The following is a 19,730-nucleotide window of genomic DNA, read 5'->3' on the forward strand; positions in this document are numbered from 1 at the left end:
TTTACGTTCGTCAAATGTGAAAATCATAGTTAATCATATAGAACGGAGTCAGTGTGCATAAAATAATGCAATGCTGAAACTGAATCCCGCGTAATGATTAAGAAACAATCTGGAAAATAAAGAATGCAATTCAATTTGATATCACTGCAGCGATAATGACCAGGAGGTCTGTACTGCCATAAACAGCACGATGCATAGAGTCATAGAGATGTACAGCATGGAAACAGACCCTTTGGTCCAACCCGTCCATGCCAACCAGGTATCCCAACCCAATCTAGTCCCACCTGCCACCACCCAGCCCATATCCCTCCAAACCTTTCCTATTCATATACCCATCCAGATGCCTTTTCAATGTTGCAATTGTACTAACATCCACCACATCCTCTGGCAGCTCATTCCATACACACACACACTCTGCATGAATAAGTTTCCTCTTAGGTCTGTTTTATATCTTCTGGAGAGGTTGCACCTTCCTGTGGACAGTATCACAATCACCACTAGATTCAATGAAAGGGAATGAAATCATGTTGCACAGAATTTACTTGCAGCCAACAAAATATGCCGAGTGCATCTACCACACCTCGGCAAATCACTTTGATTTAATTTAATTGCAGAGCAAGCTTCTGGGGATCAAGGATATCTGCTGGAGCTGAGATCAAATGTCAGAGCTTTGCTAGTTGAAATGATAGCAACTGATACCCCTATTTCATGCAGCAGACACAGCCCACAGACATCTGGAGAATGAAACATAACACAAACTGAAAGGGAAAGAACCATGATTAGAATGAATTAAGATGTCCAAGTTATTGAAAGGACTAATGCTTCTATTTTAAATTAAATGCAGCAATAAGTATTTCATGCAAAATTAAATAAAGGAAGTTTTCAACCAAGTGCAGGGAAATTGGGTTAGTGTGGATGTAATTTTGGTTGGCAAGCATTGTTTGTGCTGAAGGACTTGCCTCCGTGCTGTAGGACTGTATGATAATGATTCTATGATGAACTGAAAGAGAATCAAATCAAAGCTGCAATACACTAAACAAAAATCATAGCAGATTTCAAACCACTCTCACAACAGAACAAAATTTCTGGATGTTTTGCCTTATTGTTTCTTTGTCTCTGACCGCTTTCCAGCACAGTAGCAATGTTTCGTGCTCACAGATTCAAAAGTTCACTCATATAATGCAGGCATTGAAACAAAATAGAGAGATTTGACTTGATACCATAGAAATGGCAGTGTTGATGGAAAATAAATACTTCCCAAATCAACAGGACCTAATCAGATTAAGCACTATTTTATCAAGTATGCAGACCCATTCTTAATATTTCTAACTCTATGTATTTCTCTATGTGGTCTGAAATAGGCTGTCTACCATTTCAATTTCTCATTTGTATGCAAGGTCCATGTATTTTCATCTGGCACAAGCCTCAGGTCTTCAGTCAATCGTCTATTAGGTGGACAATACTATTCTGAACATCCTGTACAACCTCCAGTAGAGATACAGATTTAAGTGACACTGTGTGACACAGTTATTCTATTGAGTGAATGCCAGAGATTTCAGTGAAGTAGCCAGCAATCACAGCCTGACAATGACAATATATTAGGATTTTAACACATTGTGCAGTATGAACCCAGAATACTATGATGTGAACTCAGGTCACAGGAAATGGTACACAGAAGTAAATGGAAGACCAGGTCAAACAACATTGAAGTTCTGTGGGCAGTCCATAATGGAATGACTATGAGGACAGCAAATGCTGAGCTTTGGATTCTGTCTGCTTTGCGGCTCTAAATAGGCGACTGAATGAAGCTAAACCTCGTAGTCAGGATGAAAACACATTGAACTCACATACATGTGGAAAATCCAAAGGTCAGACCTATTTGCTTGAACCAATACACACCAAGACAGAGGTCAGCAGGAGAGCATTAAAATGATTGCTGGTTTTGAGCAAAGAAATTGGGAGGGCCATTCCCTTGCCCTACACTCATCCCTGGAACATCTAGACAGCAAGGACATTGACATCAGGAACTCACTCATCGACTATAGCTCTTCCCTCAACACCGTAATCCCTTCCAGACTCATCTCGAAACTTTGAAACCAAGGTCATGGCTCCCTTCTCTGCCACTGAATCCTCAGTTTCCGATCCACAGGCATCCATGAAGATAGACAACAGTGTCTCCTCCACAATAATCCTCAGCACTAACACCTCGCAAGGATGCTTTCTCAGCCTGCTACAGTACCCCTTGTTACACCCATGACTGTATTGCCAAATTGCACATGAACACCATCCACAAGTTTGCTGATAGCAACACTGTGGTTGGATGGCTATCAAACATTGATGAGTCAGAGTACAGGAAGGAGATGGAGGGTTTGGTGTCATGGTGCAATGACAACCACCTCTCTCTCAATGTCAGTGAAATAAAATAACTGATTATTGACTTCAGGAAGAAAGGAGGAGAATATCGCCCTACCCACATCAAGGAAGCTGAGGTGGAGAGGGTTGGGAGTGTTACGTTCCTAGGAGTGACCATAACCGATGATCTGTCCTGGATCTCCCATGCAATTACAATGATCAAGAAGATGCAGTAGTGCGACTCCTGCCTCAGGTGGCTGAGGAAATTAGGCATGTGCAAAAGAACCTTCACCAACCTTTACGGATGCACCATCTGGTGCATAATGGGCTGGTATGGCAGCTGCTCTGCCCAGGACTGGAAGAAAGTTATGTGCATATCCCAGACCCTCACCGAAGCCAACCTCCCATCCAAGAACTCCATTTGTACTTCTTCTTGCACGGAAAGGCTGCTAAAATCATCAAAGACCCCTCCCATCCCAGTAATGCTGTCTTCCAAACTCTCCCGTCAGGCAGAAGATACAGAAGCTGGAACACACACACTAACAGGTGCAGGAACAGCTTCTTCCCCACTGTTATTAGACTGCTGAATGGACCTCTCTAACTTCAAATAATGTTGATCTTGCAAATGGTGATCTTGCTTTGTACACCTGTGCGATCGTAACCTTGTATTCCTCTCTCTGTCTAAGCACCTCTGATCTGTGTGTCCTTGTTTGCTGTGGTCTGCCTGTATTACTCACAAAACAAAGCTTTTCAATGCACTTTGACACACGTGACCACAAAAAAAGATCAATCCAAATCTTGAGGTGAGTATCAAAAGAAATACCAATTGTCTGGGAGAAATGAAACATGAAGTGAACAGATATGATAAACAGTGACAAATAAAGTTAGCTCCTATGAATAGGTGGCAGTGTAGTTAGCACTGCTACTTCACAGCGCCAGGGTCCTGTGGTCGATTCCAGCCTTGGGTCACTTTCCACATTTTCCCTGTGCCTGCATTAGTTTCCTCCTACTGTCCAAAAATGTACAGTTTAGATGGATTGACCATACTAAATTTCACCATAGTGTCCAGGGATTCGCAGTCGAGGTGGGTAGGCCTTGGTAAATGTGGGGTTTAGAGGACACGGTGGGATGCTCTTCAGAGGTTCAGTGCAGATCTGTTGGGCCAAATGGTTTCTTTCCATGAGAGACTATGAATTGGAATTAGGAAAGGTTGACACAACAAAGGGGAAAAGGAAAAGAGAAATTGCAGGAGGAAATTAATGGGTCTGGCAGTGTTTGTGGCAGGAGAGCAGAGTTAGCATTTTGAGTCCAGTATTGCTCCATCAGAAGTGAAGAAGGGAAGAACATATGAGATGCAAATTTTACACTTGAATTTGGCAGCCTGCTATTAATACTGAATGGTGACATTGCTGCCTCACAGAACCAGGGTCCCTGGTTTGATTGCAGCCTCGGGCGACTGTCTGTGTGGAGTTTGCACATTCTCTCCGTGTCTGCGTGGGTTTCCTCTGGGTGCTCTGGTTTCCTCCCACGGTCTAAAGATGTGCAGGTTAGGGTGAATTGGCCATGCTAAATTGCCCATAATGCTCGGTTCATTTAAGAGGCATTTGGATGGGTATATGAATAGGAAGGGTTTGGACGGATATGGGCCGAGTGCTGGCAGGTGGGACTAGATTGGGTTGGGATATCTGGTCGGCATGGACGGGTTGGACCGAAGGGTCTGTTTCCATGCTGTACATCTCTATGACTCTATGACTCTAATTCAGAAATATTTAACTCTTAATTTGTCGGCTTGATATTTAGAACATTTAACCCATTGTGACATAAGCCAGAGTCATTACAATGTCAAACAAACATGGAAATATTTGTTACTTTCTGGATGTTAGTTGCAACGTTTATAATAGTGCCACTAAATACAAAAGTGTTATATCAAAATGTGTACATTATATTTAATTTACAGCACCACAGCAACTGCAAATTCTGATAAGTAATATTCATTATCATCTACATAGAACTTTACAGTGCAGTCCAGGCCCTTTGGCCCTCGATGTTGTGCTGACCTGTAGGACCAATCTGAAGCCTATCTATCCTACATTATTCCATTCTAATCCATATGTTTATCCAATGATCATTTAAATGCCCTTAACGTTGGCGAGTGTCCTACTGTTGCAGGCAGTGCATTCCACACCCTTACTACTATCTAATACTCCTCAGTTTAAAGCCATGTCCACTCGTGTTCGCCATCACTATCCAAGGAAAAATATCAAAATCATAAAGGTACACATTTACTTTTGAGTGTCTGCGTGTTGTTGAATGCTTGTGAATAGATGTTTCATGTTTGTGCCAATGTCTTTGCGTGGCCTCCCATTAGTTTTGTCAGTTCCATTTTTGATATTTTCTTCTGATGAGGTCCCCTTTTCACTCTCTCCGATTTCTCATCATCTCACTTTGCACCTCGTAGTTCAGGCAGCTGCGAATGTGAAAGCTTTGTTTTTCCCCTATAAAGGACAATCTACAGTGATACCAAATGCCATTAAATTACTAGTTGCAATGTTTCACTGGAGAAGGAAGCAAGAGACTGAGAGCTACGACATGGCTGGTTAACGGAGTTGTTAGTATCTTTATGCGTAATATATGAGCCAAGACGTGAGTGCCTCTTCTGGTAGGCAATTACTGGAATAATTCAAATATATTTTGTGGCTACTGTGAAACTTCAGGAAGTCATTCTCAAATACATTTGGAAACACTTGTGGGATTAAAAAAATGTTACTGTCCTCTCATTCACAGCCTATTACATTTTGCTGCCTATTTTTATGGAGCACTGGACAAATGAGAATTGAACTGTGCAACATGTCACACCTGTATAAACCTTTCCATTGTTTAAATATGCACCAAACAAAGCGACGAGATGCACAGGTTCCACAGTCACACATAGTTTCTGCTTCCTTGTTGTGTCAGCATGGTTCTCTATGGTAATTTGTCTGTTTCTTTCACCCTCTTTATCACGCATCTAACACCAAATCTGTTTTTACCCCCTCTCTACTGCGTTTCATTTCTTTCTCATTGTGTACTTTCTGGGTAGAAATGACTCCCCCTAGTGATTGTTAATAAAATTAAAATTGTTACAAACTTGGTCAGTGCTGCTATATTTCCAAAAGGTAATCATGATGGTGCAATAATGTACAATAATGGACAGCCGAATGGGTTACTTTTGAGATTAGATTTCTTTTTCTCCTGTGGTGAATGAAGCGTATTTGTTTTTGGGCTACTGAATCACTTCTATTTTTCTGCGTGAGCCTTCGTATTAAACGGTTTCAGAGAAAACGTAAAACTAAGATAAGTAAGAGGTATGGCTGAATGTCACAAGATGAAATGTAAAACCTATTCTAGCTGTTCATGTGCTGCCCAAGATTCTGTTAATTTACAGCATTTTCTATGATTATTTTAAACTTGAATTCCCATTACTGGTGGGATTGTGTTATTCACCAAGCCGAGTTTCTTTTCACTTACCCAACTGGATGCAATGTTATAGTGGAGACCCTCATGGTTCAAATTATAGGACCCTGCTTACTTGGTATTTCGAGATGACCTGAATTTGGTGCAACAGGAAAATCTGTGTACAGTAAAGCACTCTGATATGTTGATGAGTGCGTTCATCGAGTAGAACACCAAAGCGATTATAAAGAGACTCTCAGAATAGATGTCAAGAGGGATATGAAATTTAATTCAGAGAATTGTGAAGTATTTCAATTTTTTTGAAAAACACAATGAATCAATGTAACATAACACATGTGACTACAAAGATATTGCATAAACAGAGGCTCCTGGCATGTATATTTGAATGAAAATGTGAATGTACCATGATACATTGTGACCAGGATGAATGAGGGATACAGCATTGCAGACTTTTAAAACTGAGGCATTGAGAACATTTGCAAAGATTTTATTTTGAACGAATATTGAGCAGTAGCTTGCTTCAAACAAAGTATTGCATCCAGTTAGGCACTAACCATCTGGAAAAATGGAAAGGCCTGAGAGATTTTCCATAGAAGATTAAGAAGGCTATTAGCAGGGATAAGGCAGCTTCACTCTGTGGACAACTATGAATAGTTGGAACTAATGTCCCCTGCAAACAGAAGGTTGTATTCTGACTGAAGTCTCCAAATTTCTGGTGTATTGGGCATAGTAGATAGTAAGAAAACGCCTGTTGAAGAATCTCCTTATAAAAAGGTGCAAGAGATGATTTTGTCTCTTTCTGTTTCTGCCTGATAACAATTCAAATTGATGCAGCTCATTTAGCCTCATGAAAAATCCTAAGGTGCTGCCCCGACGCACAGTTTGACATCGACACACATTTCTGGTGAGTTAAGTAAAAGCTTGGGCAAAGACTGTAGGTATCAGGAACTGTCCTAAAGGAGGAAAAGCGTTGGCATTACCGATACACTCAAAGCAATGGGTGTAATTAACTGAGGGAATTGCTTGTGTTCTACTTAAACATGCCATTTTGTCAGAGAAAATTGTCTCTGGTGAAAATGGTGGAAATGAAAGAGGAAATGGGAAAGTTAGTGCAGGCAAGTCAAGTGTTAAAGCTTAGAGACAGTTTCTCTGGTGCCATAGTGACTAGGATTTGGTGTTTTAGCCACCAGGGCGCGATTCCTGGCTTCAGTCAGTGAAGATTTATTCATTTTGTGCAAATGTTGAAAGGAACATACATTTCCTACTGATTGGAAATTTAAAAGGGACAATAGGTCGACCAGAATCAGTGGAGTTGGTGTTGATGCTTCACAGGAGATAGTGAGGACTGCAGATGCTGGAGATCAGAGTTGGAGAGTGTGTTGCTGGAAAAGCACAGCAGGTCAGGCAGCATCCGAGGAGCAGGAGAAACGACCTTTACGGCCCGAGCCCTTCATCACGAATGAGGCCTCATTCTTGATGACGGGCTCCCACCTGAAAGGTCCACTTTCCTGCTCCTCGGATGTTGCCTGACCTACTGTGCTTTTCCAGCACCACACTCTCAACGTTGATGCTTCGCACCAGAACTGCAAATGTCACATGCAATCACTCAGGAACCTGAACACAAGGACTGAAGTGATCCAATAAGGCAGATTATCTCCACTTTCTCCAGGCAAATGAGGGATGGAGAATAAAATGCTGGCTTTGGCCAGTGATGGCCACATCTTGTTAAACCATAACACAAAGTAAAGATGGAATGATGGCATGAAAAGAAAGATTAGATTAGATTACTTACAGTGTGGAAACAGGCTCTTCGGCCCAACAAGTCCACACTGCCCCGCCGAAGCGCAACCCACCCATACCCCTACATCTACCCCTTACCTAACACTACGGGCAATTTAGCATGGCCAATTCAGCTGACCTGCACACCTTTGGACTGTGGGAGGAAACCCACGCATACACGGGGAGAATGTGCAAACTCCACACAGTCAGTCGCCTGAGGCAGGAATTGAACCCGGGTCTCTGGCGCTGTGAGGCAGCAGTGCTAACCACTGTGCCACCGTGCCGCAAAGGTTGCAATGGATTGGAAACACACAATATAGCGAATGTATAGCTAGTGGTACAAGGCAAATACTCGGTAATAATGTGAAAGATTTAACTTCCTGCTGTTAACATTGCTACAAATATCACTCTCGATCAACAAGGCAAGAAAAACCAGTCGGTTTGCAGGTGCAGCAGGTAACTAAGAAGGCAAAGGGAATATTGTACTTCAGAGCGATCGAGTTTGAAAACAGGGAGGTTATGCTGCAGTTGTGTAGATTCTGATGAGGCCACACTTGGAGTACTGTGTAGTTTTGGTCTCCTTACTTGAGAAAAGATGTGCTGGCGCTAGAGGGAGTGCAGAGAAGTTTGACTAGATTCATTCCAGAGTTGACAGTGTTGGCTTATGAAGAGCGATTGAGAAGGCTGGGACAATAGAAGAAGGAGGGAGGTTCTTATAGAAACAGATAAAATTACGCAGCAAGTAGATAACATAGAAACAGGGAGGTTATTTCCACTGGTGGGGGAAACTAGAACGAGGGGTCATAGCCTCAAAATTAAGGGGGAGCAGATTTAGAACTTAGTTGAGGAGGAACGTCTTCACCCAAAGGGTTGTGAATCTGAGCAACTCCCAGCTCAAGAAGGCAGGTGAAGCTACCTCATTGAATATTTTTAAGACAAAGATAGATAGATTTTTGAAGAGTAAAGGTATTAAGGATAGCGATGAGTTGGCAGGTAAGTGGAGCTGCGTCTACAAAAAGACTGGCCATGATCTTTTCGAATGTTCTTACGTTTTATGTCTCAACTGTTCTTTCAAAGTAACGCACCTTGTGGAATTACCTCTTTCTGTGCCAGAACTCTATCATTTGGAGTTTCCAATACAATAGTGGTTTCAACCACAGCCATTTTCTCATTTTACTACCCACTCCAATGAAATATACCATCTCAGCTTTTTAAAGTTAAGACGATGATCAAATTCAGTGGGATGTTTTCCTGTCATTTCTAAAACCAAAATCGGAATCAGACTGATTCAGTGACCCTTGAAATGGTGCACACCCGTTCCTGCAGCTGAACACGTTGAAACAGAAGTTGTTCCACAGCCTGTGTTGCACTGTCTTGGAGTTGAAGTGCTGCACAGCATGAAATAACTGTAATTCTACTTGCCTCACATTGAAATCCAGTATGAAAATGTTACAATTTCATAGCCCAATAATGTGTACAAATGTGGAAGGAGATGTTATCTGGGGAAGATGGACAGAGTGCACATTCCCAGTATCAGTATGGAAGATCAAGGGCATTATAACTTCACGTCTCTTTAACTTTCCATCTATAAACAGCTCACTTCTTAATGCCTTGCATCTTGGAACCCTGCTCCCCATTTTCAAAGTAAAGTTTCACATTGGGTTTTCATCGAGCAACGTCCCTGAAAGTTGCCACCCAGGTTGATAAGGTTGTTAAGAATGCATAGGGTATGTTAGATTTTATTGATAGTGGGCTTGAGTTTCGGAGCCACGAGGTCATGCTGCAGCTGTACAAAACTCTGGTGCACCACACTTGGAGTATTATGTGCAGTTCTGGTCACCACAGTATCGGAGGGATGTGGAAGCTTTGGAGAAGGTGCAGAGGAGATGTACCAGGATATTGCCTGTTAATGGCAGGAAGGTGTTATGTGCAAAGGCTGAGGGACTTGAGGCTGTTTTCACTGGAGAGAAGAACGTTGATGGAGACAATTGAAACATAGAGGATAATCAAAGGGTTAGATAGGGTGGACAGTGAGAGCCATTTTCCTCGGATGGTGATGGCTAGCACGAGGGAACATCACTTTAAATTGAGTGGTGATAGATATAGGACAGATATCAGAGGTAGTTTCTTTTCTCAGAGAATAGTAAGGGCGTGGTACGCACTGCCTGCAACTGCAGCAGACTCACCAACCTTCAGGGCATTTCAATGGTCACTAGATAAACATATTCCATATTCCATATGAAATGTGAAAATAGAATTGAGTAGGATAGATGGGCTTCAGATTGGTTCCACAGGTCGGCGCAACATCGAGGGCCGAAGGGCCTGTACTGCACTGTAATGTTCTATGTTCTATGTTCTAAATACTTGACTAAGACCTGCGTGTGAAGAGGTGGGGAGGCAGGGGCAGAAACAAAACGAGATACAGCATGAAAGTGTTTAGGATTTGCCATGAGTCAGTTTTTTTGTTAACTGAGGAATGCCCATCAGGCGTTGCCTTGTGATACTCACAGGAGTCACAGTAATCTTGCTCGTGTGTTTTGGAAAAGGAAGTTGAACATGAGCAGTTTGTTTCACTGCACTGTCTGTATCATGTTCAAGCTCACAGCAACGACTGATGGCTTTGGCTGTGCGGGTCATTTGTGTGCCATCTTTAAACGTTTTACTGCAGAAAATTGTCTCTGATGAAAGTGACCTTTTGTGAAGATATTGCACAAGTAACGACATGGAAAAATTCTGCCACCCAGAATTAGTGACGACAAGGAGCCACAGTTAAAACTTTGGTGGTTCTCAGCAGTGTAAAGTTATGTGTCATAAGTCGTTTTGCAAGGTGCTGTCACTTGTGGTTTTGCATGAGTCTGTTGTATGATTCTTGACTAGAAACTGCAAAGCTGCTTAATCTGCAGCTTAGATCTGTTTCACAGAATGCCTCCCTGTAAGGTTTCGGTTGTGTGCACTCTGGTTAAACAATGTGAACGTGACCATTAGCAATACCTTAGATGCTGTGGGGTAGTAGAGGCAATAATGCATGTAGCCAATGACTGATGACTGATGAGTGAAACAACAGCTTGGAATCTTCATCAAGCTGCAAACGTAGACGTTGCAGCGTGTGAGCTGTCAGCGATGTTTGCAATGATGTTGCAAGTTTAAATATTCCCAATTGAGGAATGAGCACAGGGCAGGTCAAAATCTAGTTTGAGAAGGACAATTAGGAATTGGGAATGAGCAAAACCTGAATCAGAACAGGTGGGAGAGCTGAATTCTATCTGGGAGCATTTTACAAGACTGAAATTTACACAACTTCTGACATATACTTAAGTACCCTGCGTCCATTCAGATTTCAAATGGTGTTCCTCAGGAAAAGAGAAAGAAAGAGAGAATGAAGAGCTCATGTTAGAGTTTTCTATTTTCCAGTTTGACAGTTTTAAAAAATAGGATCTTTGGATATTTAATCACATTCTTGAACTCGTCTCTGAATTTACGTTGTGTCCCAGCATAAATAAATGGGTTGGTGCAAGAGCTCAATAACAGAAGCATAAATCCACTCTGTTGGAGAACAAATGTGGAATTATTGAAGTCAGAAACTGAGGAATAAGTAGAATTCACAATTCGGACATAAAGGATTGTTACAAAATACAATAAATTCAACAGGATGAAGCTGCCTGAGATGGCAAAAAGTAAAATAATGGACTTTTTGCGCTTCTCTACCTCTGGGTCACTCTGATTCTCTTCAATTCTCTGATTCCGAAGTCTCTTACGGGCTCTGTTAGCCACGAGAATGTGTCTGACGGTCAGGGCATTAAGCAGGAAAATCAAAATGAATGGGAGACAAGGGTTTAAAGTGGGTCGAATCCAGTCATATGCAGTCCATGCTGGTGAAGTATAATATATTGCTTTTATGTCACAGAACCAGGGTATGCCTTTAATTATGTACCTTGGTTCAAATTGAAAGCACCTGAAGATATTTTTTAGGCAGGTCAATGCACATGCAATTCCTATAACCCACGCTGCCACCTTCTTGGTGCAATATTTTACTTTCAGGTTCTGGCAAGAAATGGCCACAAATCGGTCAAAGGTGAAAACGACTGTCAGCCAGGCAGAACTATCCGTAGCTGCCATATTTAAAGCATTGCGTACACTGCATACTGGTGTGATGGACAGGAAGCTGTATGGAAAATATATCCCAGCGATCCGGTTTAATATTACGGTCATGACCATAACCAGAAGATCTGCCACTGCTATGGACATGATGTAATAAATGATACATCCAGATAGACCACATCTCCGTTGAGACAGGATCACAATTACTGCCAGGTTAGCTGTAATAGATAGAGAGACAGAGATATAAAGATATAACAGACTGTGGATATGACTATTGAAGTCCAACAAAATAGCCAATTTTTCAAGATGCTGTGTTAAATATGCATTTTGAAATATGGCACAACTTCGATAAGTAAGGCGTGTGTTATGGGTATTGTTTTCCTTGCTTTAACACAGCCATTCAGGTGAAGCATTTAACAGATCAAAAGCATAAGACCTGAAAAAAAAAGTGAAACCCATCAAAGTGCATGATTAGTGTACAATTGGGGCAAATATAAGGCATCTGCCCCTTTAAACTTCTCTGGCATTAACAGGAGCACAGTTGTGATGATGCTGTCACTTTAACAAAGTAATTTAACAAAGCATGTTGTTTGAAAAGTGGTCATAAAGCAGAGGCAAGAACAATTCAGTTTTACAATGGAAGGGGAGTGGCCCCTTCTCCCAACTCATGTCTTTTTCTTGTTTGATTTCTAGCAGTAGCAATTGTTTTGGATATCTAGGTGATCTGCATCTAATACCTAAATAGCAAATGTTCACTGCTCAAGCAACTGCAGAACTGAGCCAAGGAGCTAGAAGCTGAGTTGCAGTCATTGCACTGCCTCAGGCAGAGGGGTAGTTACATGGAAGCTTTGCTCCAGGCTCCAAAACCCCATGGGTGCTATGGGAACGCAAGCGGGGATTCCTCCAGGATTGGATTACTTAGTGTGGAAACTGGCCCTTCGGCCCAACAAGTCCACATTGACCCGCCAAAGCACAACCCACCCAGCCCCATTCCCCTACACCTAACACTACGGGAAATTTAGCATGGCCAATTCACCTGATACAATCTGCACATCTTTGGATTGTAGGAGGAAACCGGACCACCCAGAGGAAACCCACACAGACACGGGGAAAATGTGCAAACTCCACACAGACAGTCACCTGAGGCGGGAATTGAACCCGGGTCTCTAGCACTGTGAGGCAGCAGTACTATCCACCGTGCCACCGTGGCAATTGTCCAATGATTACGAGGTTATTCTAAGTTGCATGGACGAGAATGGGAACGGCAGGAACGATGAGCAAAACGACAACGGCGTTGTGATACCAGGAGCCATTTAAGTGCGGGGAGGAATGAGAATATAGTTGTGCTGCAGATGGTGTAATTGGGAAAATATATTCTCCTCCTGGAACCAGAATCAGGAGTCACAATGGCTGTGCTGTCCTCGTGTAAGATAGAAGCACATTGCTTCAGAGCTGGAGAAATCCTTAACAGGGATCCAGTTGCAAAGATCCTCTTTGGTATAAGGCAAAGATTTAACTTGAAAACATGTCCTGCTCAAAGAATTTGACTTGATATGATTTATTATTCTCACATCAACCTAGGTACAGAAAACGTTTAGGTTTGCATGCAGAACAAATAGATCATGCCATATAAAGTGTATTCAGGTAATAGAACAGAGCGGAAGGGAGAAAGTGAGGACTGCAGATGCTAGACATCAGAGTCGAGAGTGTGGTGTTGGAAAAACACAGCAGTTCGGACAGAATCCTGACCTGTTGTGCTATTCCAACACCACACTCTGGACTTTAACTGAGCAGTGTGGTTCTGTAGCTCAGTGGTCAGCACTACTGCCTCACTAATACCAGAGACCCAAGTTCAATTCCAGCCTCGGACGACTCTCATTGCTCAAAGTGTTCAGGGATATATAGAATACGTGCATTAATCAGGGCATAGTTATTTGAGTAATAGGTTAAAAGAATGGGTCTGGGAAGGATACACTTCGGCGGGTCGGATTGGACTTGCTGGGGCGAAGAGCCCGTTTTCACACTGTACGGAGCCGATGAACAAAAAGGAAAGCGAAGAATACAATGTTATGGCTGCACATTAGCAAAAGAGCAGCACATTTCAGGTAACATCAGAATGATTGCTTGAGCTGCGGGATGACTAGCTTCGATAGAAAAGGTGAGGAGTTTTGTGCATGGCTTTATTATTGTGGTTGGAATAAGTTTCAGTTTGTGGGGTCCTGATATTAATGTTGGAGTAGAAAGGAACAGTTCAATGGGATGACCTTCATTTGTGCCATCCTTGGATCAGCATTTCGGCAAAGCAAGTAGCAAGTGCTCTAGAGAGGGCGTTTTAAACTAATGAGGGAGTGGAGAGGTCTCGCTGGGAGAAATATGTCCAGACACACAGAAAATGCTATGTTAGCATCACAGGGCAACTGTTTATGTTATGATACTAAAGTTGTAAAAGGACAGAGTGCAAATGCATAAGAAAGCATCAAAGTCGGAAGAATGATAAAGGGACAAAATTATTGAATTTTTCATTGAATCTGTGCTGTATTCAGAAAACAAAATGAAATAACGTCCAAAAAGAATTTAATGGGCATGATTTTATTGCGAGAGACATGGTTAGAAAGAGGTCAACATTCGTAACTGAAGATTCAGGATCATATGACTTTGACAAAAGATCAGGCAGAGAGTAAAGGATGTTGGGGTAGCTTTGCTAGAATGAAATGAAATTGGTGTGATACAAGAAAAGGTTTAGGATTGGGTAATGTGGAATCCACAATGGTGGAGGCAAGAATTATCAAGGGGAAGAAGAACATATCTATCTCAGTGCACATAAGACAAAAATAGATAAGGTGTTGATTAGTAAAGGCATCAAAGGGAGAAAACACGAAAATGAAGTTGAGAAACGTACTACTCATGATTTAATGACGGAGCAATGGACTGAATGGCTTAATTCTGCTACTGTCCCTTTTGGCCACCCAAAACACTGGAGGCATTATTCCACCGGGCCCCTAACAATTCAGAAAATACATAATAACACAATTACGGCATTGCAAACAAAACTAAACACTGCAACTATAGACGCCTTAAATATTCATGCAGTTTGGGACGATCAGATTGGCAAAGGTTGTCATGAGGAAAATTCATAGAATGTCTCCGGGATAGCTTCCTGGAACAATATGTTATGGATCCACTCAGAGAACAGGCAATTTTGGATTATGTAATGTCCAAGAAGAGAAATTTAAATAATAATCTCAGAGTAAGACATCCCCTGCTGGTGGAATTTATCGTTCAGCTTTGGAGTGTGAGAATTGGATCAGATACAGAAAGTTAGATGAACTAGTGGCGTAGGGATAGGGGATGAGTTTTCTGGAGCAGGCTTGGAAAGGGGTTTAGCAGAAACGACATTGAAACACATTTAGGAAAATAGTTTACCATTCATAGCAAATATATATCCCAGTGATTAAGAAGAGTTGGCAGAAGTGAATAAACTGACAACTGTTGTCAAGACAGATAAGGACAGTTTCAAACGGAGAAAGGAAACAAAAAATGCATATAACTTCATGCAAATATTATGGTAAACCTGAAGATTTGGAAAATTCTTAAAGTCAACAAAAGATCATCAAAAATGAGCAGAATCGAATGAACTATTGGAGCAGACAAAGCAGGAAAATGAAGACGAACAGTGACGGTGTCTTTCAATATATTAAACTGCAGAGCAGCCAAAGTGAACGACACCCCTTAGAGAATGAGGCAGTGACAATAGTAATAAGAAATCATGAAATGGCAGGCGGTTTGAAGAATTTATCTGCATTAATCTTCTTTGTGGAGAACACTAATACCATATCAAAAATCACAAATGTTTATGGGCTGAGGAGGAGTGGGTGGTTTGGAATAAATAAACACATCATTTATAACAGCACTAGAGACACGTCTGGTATTAAAAGCTAGCAAGATCCCTGGACCTGATGGATTATGTTCTTGGATTTTCAAAGAAGTATCTACAAAGAAGGAATACCAGTGGGAATAATCGTCGATGTATTGTCAGATTCATGCATAGTCTGAGAAGGTTGGAAAACTGCCATTTTAACACTTTCATTCAGAGACAGGCGGATGTCACACAGTAAGGCCTACAATTTCCCGTTTTCAATACCTGCCTTTCTAGATAGGGCAAATTTCCTACTTTCCTTTCCCAGTAACCTATCGTGAAAATAGGACATTTCATAAATTTAGCACCAACATATCTATTACCTCATTAGGAAGTTCCTTTAAGACATATAAGACTCTACTGCTGCCAATTCAATTTTCTTTCAGTTTCTATGAAGATTGAAACCACCACCAACGTGTATTGCTTACAGCACTCAATATTTCTTTTCTTACAGCTTTTTCATAATAATGGCAACTGTTAGGGAGTGTCTAAAATCACCCACTAGATATTCCGAGCAAAATACTCCCACTCGTGTGAATTAGTTGCACACTAACTTGACAGATATATTTATGGGAATGAGGTTATTGCAAACCCGAGCTGGGTAGTCAAATCGGATTATCAACATAAATCTGCACTACCATTACCAGTAGGTAGAACATTTGGTTGTTGGGGGGAGGGGGCGGGATGGGGGAGTCGGAAAGTCCCATCTGCATTGCAACATGTGTTCTGTGCTAACGGGATCTGCCAGATCAACTTCATTTTGCAGTTGCTTATTTGACATGAAATGTCTTACGCTATACATGAGGTGTATAATCAGTTGATGTGTTTCACTTGATGTGGAAAAACAGTGAATTTGGGAAGAAAGTTGGAGGCTTTACTTGGTGCTAAGCAACAAAATTAGTTTCTGCAACAGCACTCATCACTTTAGTCTCATCAGCAGCATTTTATACTGAAGAGGTGAGTAGGTCAGAATTAAAATGAATGAGAACAGAAACAAAATTCTCTCTGAGTCATTGGGCAAAGAATAAATCACCAATTAAAGTATAACTACATCTTACATATTTCTTACAATGCCATGGTAATGAATAACGTTCCTTCTTTATATGTAAATGTTTATTCAATATGAAGCATCGTTCAAGTAATTCACCCAATGATTTATTTAATGGAACTATTCCTCATCTGCAAAGAACAAATCACAGACGTTTTCTACTGCAAAAACAATGTTCAATCGTAAAAAAAATAAGTTAGTACAAAAGGTCCTAAACCAGTTTGTAGAGAGAGAGAGAGAAGTAAAAACAAATGCATTGGAATTTTACACTCACAGAGAATCCCTGCAGTTACCAATAAAATGTATTTTCTCCTCATGCAGTAAACTATTTGTATTCATTCGATCAATGAGGGGGATCTCAGAACTGAATAAACCATCTCTTTACTTTGGCAGAGAGACTTAGAGAGCTGTGTTTCCCCATTGCACATTGCCAACAGCAGCTCCAATCATTAGTGCATTCATCAGGAGGTAATCTTGGACCCTGAAATGTGCCAGTCGAAGTCAGCTCCATAGTGGAAGACCACTACGTTTTTTTCACCACATTGATGGCCCTCCATTTCCAGTTAATGATCGCCCCAAGGAAAAGCTCGAAGAGAAACAGAATCCTGTGTCACGGGACTGCTCAGAATGAAACCTGACAAAAACTATGCTTCTCTCTCCAGATCTTCTTTGCAAAGGCACATTCCAGAAGGACAAGTGTGAAAGTCTCTTTCATTTCCCCACACACCTACTGTGAAACTTACCAATCTTCAGTTGCATCGAGGGCAGTGTGTAGGCGCAGAGAGAGTCCTGGCATGTATGAAGGATCTGCCAGGTAGTGCCCTTCTCACCACCAGCCAGGCGACATCTTGGTGCGTGTTGGAAAGTTTTTACGATGAGACATTCTGCTTAATGACTTTGACAGTCTGCTCAGAAAACTACGTGACGGATTCTACTCTCCCTTTTCTCATACTATCTTGAGAATGTCACACGCTGACAACTTCCGGATGGCCCGATGGTCAAAGGTGTTCTCCTGTGCAAATTTCTCCATGAAGAAGTGACAGGTGACATGGAAAAGTCTCACTACTTGCAATGTCCTGCTGCAATGGGGTCAAATCCATCCTTGACCACACTGGGGACCAGGAGAACTTTTAGTTTTGTAGTGACACTGGTGTTTGTACACTGAGGGAATATGCACATATTAAGACAGCTGTACAGAAAGGCGTCCATCAGGATGAGGGTGGCTTTGGGTATGTCTTTCATCCCACTCATGCAGACCTCCAGTAAAAGTGGAGGATGATTTGCAAAGGCACCAGTTCGGGGAATGGACCAGACCTATGCCACATACAGCAGCATCAAGAGTACCTCACTCCTGCTGATCAGGTTTCTACCCACAATGGAGTAGGAGCGGTGCTCCCATGAGCCCAGTTAGTGCTTGATATGTATGATACGCTCCTCTCAAGTTTTCGTCCACATCCCAACTCCTCGGATCCACATTCCTAGCGCCTTCAGACAATATGTCTTGATGTGGAAGGGGTTGAAGGATTGGTCAGTGCAGTTCCCAATGAAAATGGCCTCGCTCATGACTCCATGCACACTTGAGGCCAACTTGCACTGGTAGGTGATATTCAGGAATCTGTGCACTGACAGTGGATCCAAGTAGAAAATGATAGCGTCATTCAAGCAAAGGGAGGCTTTAATCTGCGTACCTCCACTGCCCGGGGTACTCACCTTTCTCGGCTGGCCCAGCAAAACGTTCTGTACAACACACAATCAAGGCATGCAAAGTGGACAGTTTGTTGACTCCAGGTATAAGTGGGAGTCGCTCTGATTCCCACACCTGATTAAGACTGCACGAATGATGCTGGTATTGAGCAGTCGGATCCAATTTTATATTCCTTCCGAAAAAACACACATATAGGTGTGCAATATCCTGTCAAAGGCCTTCTCCTGCTTCAGGTTATGCGTCAGGTATCCACCCCCATGTCTTGCAAGTAGGCGATAGTATCACTGATGAGCAGAAGGCTCTCTGAGATCCTCTTATCTTGGATTCTGTATAATTCGACAATATCACAGTCACAACTTGATAACTAAAGAGCGGTACGGTGCCTCAGTGGTTAGCACTGCTGCCTCACAGCACCAGGGTCCCAGGCTTGATTCCACCCTCGGGTGACTGTCTGTGTGGAGTTTGCACATTCTCCCCGTGTCTGCGTGGGTTTCCTCCCGGTGCTCCGGTATCCTCCCACAGTCGAAAGATGTACAGGTTAGGATGAATTGGCCAAGTTAAATTGCCCATAGTGTTAGGTGCATTAGTCAGAGGGAAATGGGTCTGGGTGGGCTACTCTTTGGAACGGTTGGTGTGGACTTGTTGGGCCGAAGGGCCTGTTTCCACACTGGAGGGAATCTAATTTAATCTAGGGAATCTAATGCACAGCAAGGGTGACAATAACCTGAGAGAATTTATTTTAGGTCATGATAGCTCTGTGAATATTCACCCACATGAACATTGCTGAAACTCACACAGGAATTCTTTTCTCAAAGTGACTGCTCACTGATTGATTCCCAATAGCACAGCCAATATCACGAGAATCATCATTGGGCTGTGACAGCAATATACTTATGCTGCCTCTGAACTGCAAAGTATCAACAACACAACCGATCAACCTTTGACGCAGAAAACAATGAACAATAAACTCAAGAGATTACCTAATTAAAACGATGGACTGACAACTTTCATGATCAAACTGTTTTGATTAAATGGAGAGTGATGATGTTAAATTTGATAAATTGAAGAATTAAAAATTAATGCTGGCAACTTTTGTCAGCAAATACATAAACCTGCACTAATAAAAATGGAAAAGGTGACGTTGTTCAAAGGAGGAAGATAATATTTACCATAAAGATATTTAACTGCTGAAAGAGAATGTACCCCCATGAAATATCATTAATGATATATCGACCATGAAAAAGCTCTGTTGATAAACCTATATATTGGTACAGATGAGCATGGTTAGTAAATATCTGTCATACTTTACCTGGAACCCCGATAACTGCAATGACAGGGTAATAAATGGCAAATACCAGACCTGTCAGCAGAGCGTGCAT

General features: G+C 41.9%; 1 protein-coding gene across 1 annotated transcript; it reads right to left on the minus strand.

Moving 5' to 3' along the window:
• Positions 1–10,945: 10,945 nt before the first annotated feature.
• Positions 10,946–19,730, minus strand: LOC148143500 (putative G protein-coupled receptor 139). Its single transcript, XM_087975667.1, has 2 exons — positions 19,661–19,730; positions 10,946–11,900 (listed from the first exon to the last, which is right to left on the minus strand). Exons 1-2 carry the CDS (start codon positions 19,728–19,730, stop codon positions 10,975–10,977), a joined length of 996 nt encoding a protein of 331 aa, XP_087831793.1. The 3' UTR covers positions 10,946–10,974.

The sequence above is a fragment of the Chiloscyllium plagiosum genome, unplaced genomic scaffold, assembly GCF_037043375.1.
Source record: "Chiloscyllium plagiosum isolate Xiang-an unplaced genomic scaffold, Cpla_swu_hap1 HiC_scaffold_27, whole genome shotgun sequence".
NCBI lineage: Eukaryota > Metazoa > Chordata > Chondrichthyes > Orectolobiformes > Hemiscylliidae > Chiloscyllium > Chiloscyllium plagiosum.

Bases quoted from the DNA above. Each gene is read 5' to 3' on its own strand.
- LOC148143500 (XM_087975667.1), bottom strand. From the start codon at position 19,730: ATGCACGCTCTGCTGACAGGTCTGGTATTTGCCATTTATTACCCTGTC. The intron at 11,901-19,660 runs GTAAAGTATGAC...TATCTATTACAG, and splicing joins TGCAGTTATCGGGGTTCCAG to CTAACCTGGCAGTAATTGTG.